The 3082-nt window shown below is 32.1% G+C and overlaps 1 protein-coding gene across 1 annotated transcript; it reads left to right on the top strand.

Annotated features, from left to right (window-relative positions):
• The first annotated feature begins 372 nt into the window (after positions 1 to 372).
• LOC103500563 (exopolygalacturonase-like) lies at positions 373 to 2225 on the top strand. The gene is made up of 4 exons (XM_051085325.1): positions 373 to 578; positions 655 to 951; positions 1087 to 1605; positions 1746 to 2225. The coding sequence occupies exons 1-4, from the start codon at positions 447 to 449 to the stop codon at positions 2007 to 2009; spliced, it is 1212 nt and encodes a 403-aa protein (XP_050941282.1). The 5' UTR covers positions 373 to 446; the 3' UTR covers positions 2010 to 2225.
• The last annotated feature ends 857 nt before the right edge of the window (positions 2226 to 3082 follow it).

Here is a 3082-nt window from a genome sequence, read left to right as displayed (position 1 = left end):
AATCATCGACAAATTACTCTCCTACATGCCCTTAACTAACTATAGAAATATTTGAGCCACTTCATATAATAATAGAGACGTGGTTATAAAAAAATTTCAATTTCTCAGAGGTTGATTTTCAATTAAATACAATCCTTATATGTTTTCACCAAAATTATATCAATTCTTCCTTTTTTGAGTTGGTCTCAAATAGAAATTCTATTGAAGGGAGGGAATGATTAGTAAATTCCATTTGTTACGAAATGACTAATTTTATGATGGACAGCTAATGGTTTAACTTCAATCTTTCAACAATCGTTTTTAAATTTAGCAACAAAATTTTTTTGGAATGTATAAAGAGGGGTTCGATGATTGCATATTTGAATCATCCATTCCCATTTTAATAGCTACTTAACAATTAGAATAAAGAGAAAATCATAAGCAAAAAGTAGAGGGCATATATAAAAATGATGGGATTGAGGTTAAACATTATGGCATTACTATTACATTTGTCGTTAATGTTGGCATCGACTGCAAAAGGTCAATCCATTTTTGATATCACTACGTATGGTGCCAAACCTAATACTGATATTACTCAGGTAAATATATATATTAACTTGATAAAATTTGTATTTTATGTAATTTTTTAATCTGATGAAATAATTCAACTTATAGACTTTGGCAAATGCATGGAAGGATGCATGTACATCAACCAATCCAAGTAAGTTGTTGATTCCAACAGGAGTTTACCAACTAAACCAATCCATTCTCCATGGTCCTTGCAATAGTTCTATTGAGGTTCAGATGGAAGGAACATTACAAGCTCATCCCGATCCAATAGGAGCTGGGTTGGTTCTTTTTCAATATATCGATCAATTGACAGTATCAGGCACGGGTGCTTTTGATGGTCAAGGAAAAGGTTGTAAAAAGAATGATACGCACTTGAATAAAATATGCAATGAACTTCCCATGGTAAATTCTCTAATTATATTAGATTCTCTCTCTTTAATCTCATAGAATACATACTTTTTCAATTAATATATATAATCATTTGTTTAACTCGAATACCTTTTCTTTTTGTGGGCGGGCCAACATTAAATATGTAAGAATGTGAGGTTCAGTTCCATAACCAATTCAATAGTGAAGGACATAACTTCCTTGGATAGCAATTATTTTCACATCAATCTTTTGAGTTGCAAGAATGTTACTTTGCAAAATGTGACAATTATTGCATCAGAAAATAGCCCCAACACCGATGGAGTTCATGTGAGCAGATCAGAAGAGATTAACATTCTCAATACACAAATCTCAACAGGAGCTGATTGTGTATCTGTTGGAGGCACCAACAAGCAAATAGTTATTACTAATGTAACTTGCGGACCAGGAGATGGCATCAGTATAGGAAGTTTAGGCAAGTACACCAAGGAAAGAGAGGTGACAGGAGTTGCAGTGAAATCATGTAAATTAATCAATACATGGAATGGTGTTAGAATCAAGACGTGGCCAGATTCTGCATCTGCATACACAGCCTCTGACTTGCATTTTGAAGATATTGAAATGGTTAATGTTAGCAATCCTATCATTATTAACCAAGAATATTGTTCATCTAATCAATGCAACAACAAGGTATATACGTATTGAAATTACTCCTTATTCATAACTTTTAACTAGTTTATTAACTTCAAGTAATATTTTTCTTATATATATAACAAATGCAAAACTAACCTGATTTAATTATGTGATTTCTTATGTACACCCTTGTTTAGATTCCATCAAAAATTAAGATCCTCAATGTTAGTTTCAAGAATATCAGAGGCACTTCTGCTACTTCGGTCGCTGTTAAATTTATTTGTAGCAAAGATTTACCGTGTGAAGGTGTGGAAGTTGCTGATATTGACCTAGCTTACAATGGAGTTGAAGGACAAACTACGTCTCATTGTGTAAATGTGATTCCCATCATTACTGGAAAGCAAAATCCTCGTGCGTGTGTCGAAGCTACTCCTATTAATCCTCCCTCAACGACGGACTGATCTTTTCCCAATGACAGAACAAAAGTTCCAAAAACAAAACCATTTGAAGAGTTGGATATATCTTTGTCTGATCTCTCCTGATCAATTTTTCTTTATTTTACTTTTCAAAATTCTATTTATTCATTCAAGCTGAAATGCATGCAATGATCATGCATATGTGTACTATACATTATTCTTTCAATTATTGTTAATATAATCGAACATTTTTATCTCTAATTTGCCCTTGACTATTCAAAAGACTTAAAATATAATTTATAACCATTTTGTTTTAGATCGAAAATAATTAAATTTATTAAGTTCAATATAGAAACATTTGACAAATAGTATAAACAAAAAGACATGATAACATACTAAAATAATTAACTTTAAACTAGTGGAAAGAAAAAGTTAAATTACTTTTTTTTCAAAGAAAAGAAATCGAGAAAAGAATGTCTCTATCTCCGTGGAAAATTTTCTTGAAATTGAAAAATGAAATGGGTACCAGACGAGAGATGGACAGCTATCCAACGAACCTATCCCGTGAAATAATTTTCTCATAAGTATGAATGTGAAGGTATACCACATGAAGGTGTAGAAGTTGTTGATATTAACTTCACTTATAGTGGAAATCAATTGTGTCTCAATGTGCAAATGTGAAGTATACCGTTACTGGAAAGCAAAACCCTCAAGTATGTGCTAAGGTTGCTCCTATTGAAGCTCCATCAACGGACTGTAATCTTTTCAACCAATGCACACACAAAGTCAGCAAAAGCATATGTGAAAGTTTATCATATCTATTTCACAACATTTTTGTTTTCCTTTTTAACAACACTTCATAGGTTTGCTCCATTTGATAATTCATGAAGCTGATCATATGTACTTTTAATTCTTCCTTTCATTTTATTCTGGATTAATGAAAATAAATCATACAATTTTTGTAACGACCCAACTTTCCGGACTAAGCTGAGGTCACTACGTAGTACTAAGACTCAAGAATCAAACACACAAGCTCATAGAAGACCAGTTACGATTCATTAAAAACGTTTAAAATATCACAAAAGAAATTTTGGGCCCTATTTTAAATCACGTTCCCA

Source organism: Cucumis melo, chromosome 1 (assembly GCF_025177605.1).
Source record: "Cucumis melo cultivar AY chromosome 1, USDA_Cmelo_AY_1.0, whole genome shotgun sequence".
NCBI classification, from domain to species: domain Eukaryota; kingdom Viridiplantae; phylum Streptophyta; class Magnoliopsida; order Cucurbitales; family Cucurbitaceae; genus Cucumis; species Cucumis melo.
The sequence above is the reverse complement of the archived record's forward strand: the minus strand, read 5'-3'. Positions and strand labels throughout refer to the sequence as shown.

Bases quoted from the DNA above. Each gene is read 5' to 3' on its own strand.
- LOC103500563 (XM_051085325.1), top strand. From the start codon at position 447: ATGATGGGATTGAGGTTAAACATTATGGCATTACTATTACATTTGTCG. The intron at 579-654 runs GTAAATATATAT...TTCAACTTATAG, and splicing joins CTAATACTGATATTACTCAG to ACTTTGGCAAATGCATGGAA. The intron at 1,606-1,745 runs GTATATACGTAT...ACCCTTGTTTAG, and splicing joins CTAATCAATGCAACAACAAG to ATTCCATCAAAAATTAAGAT.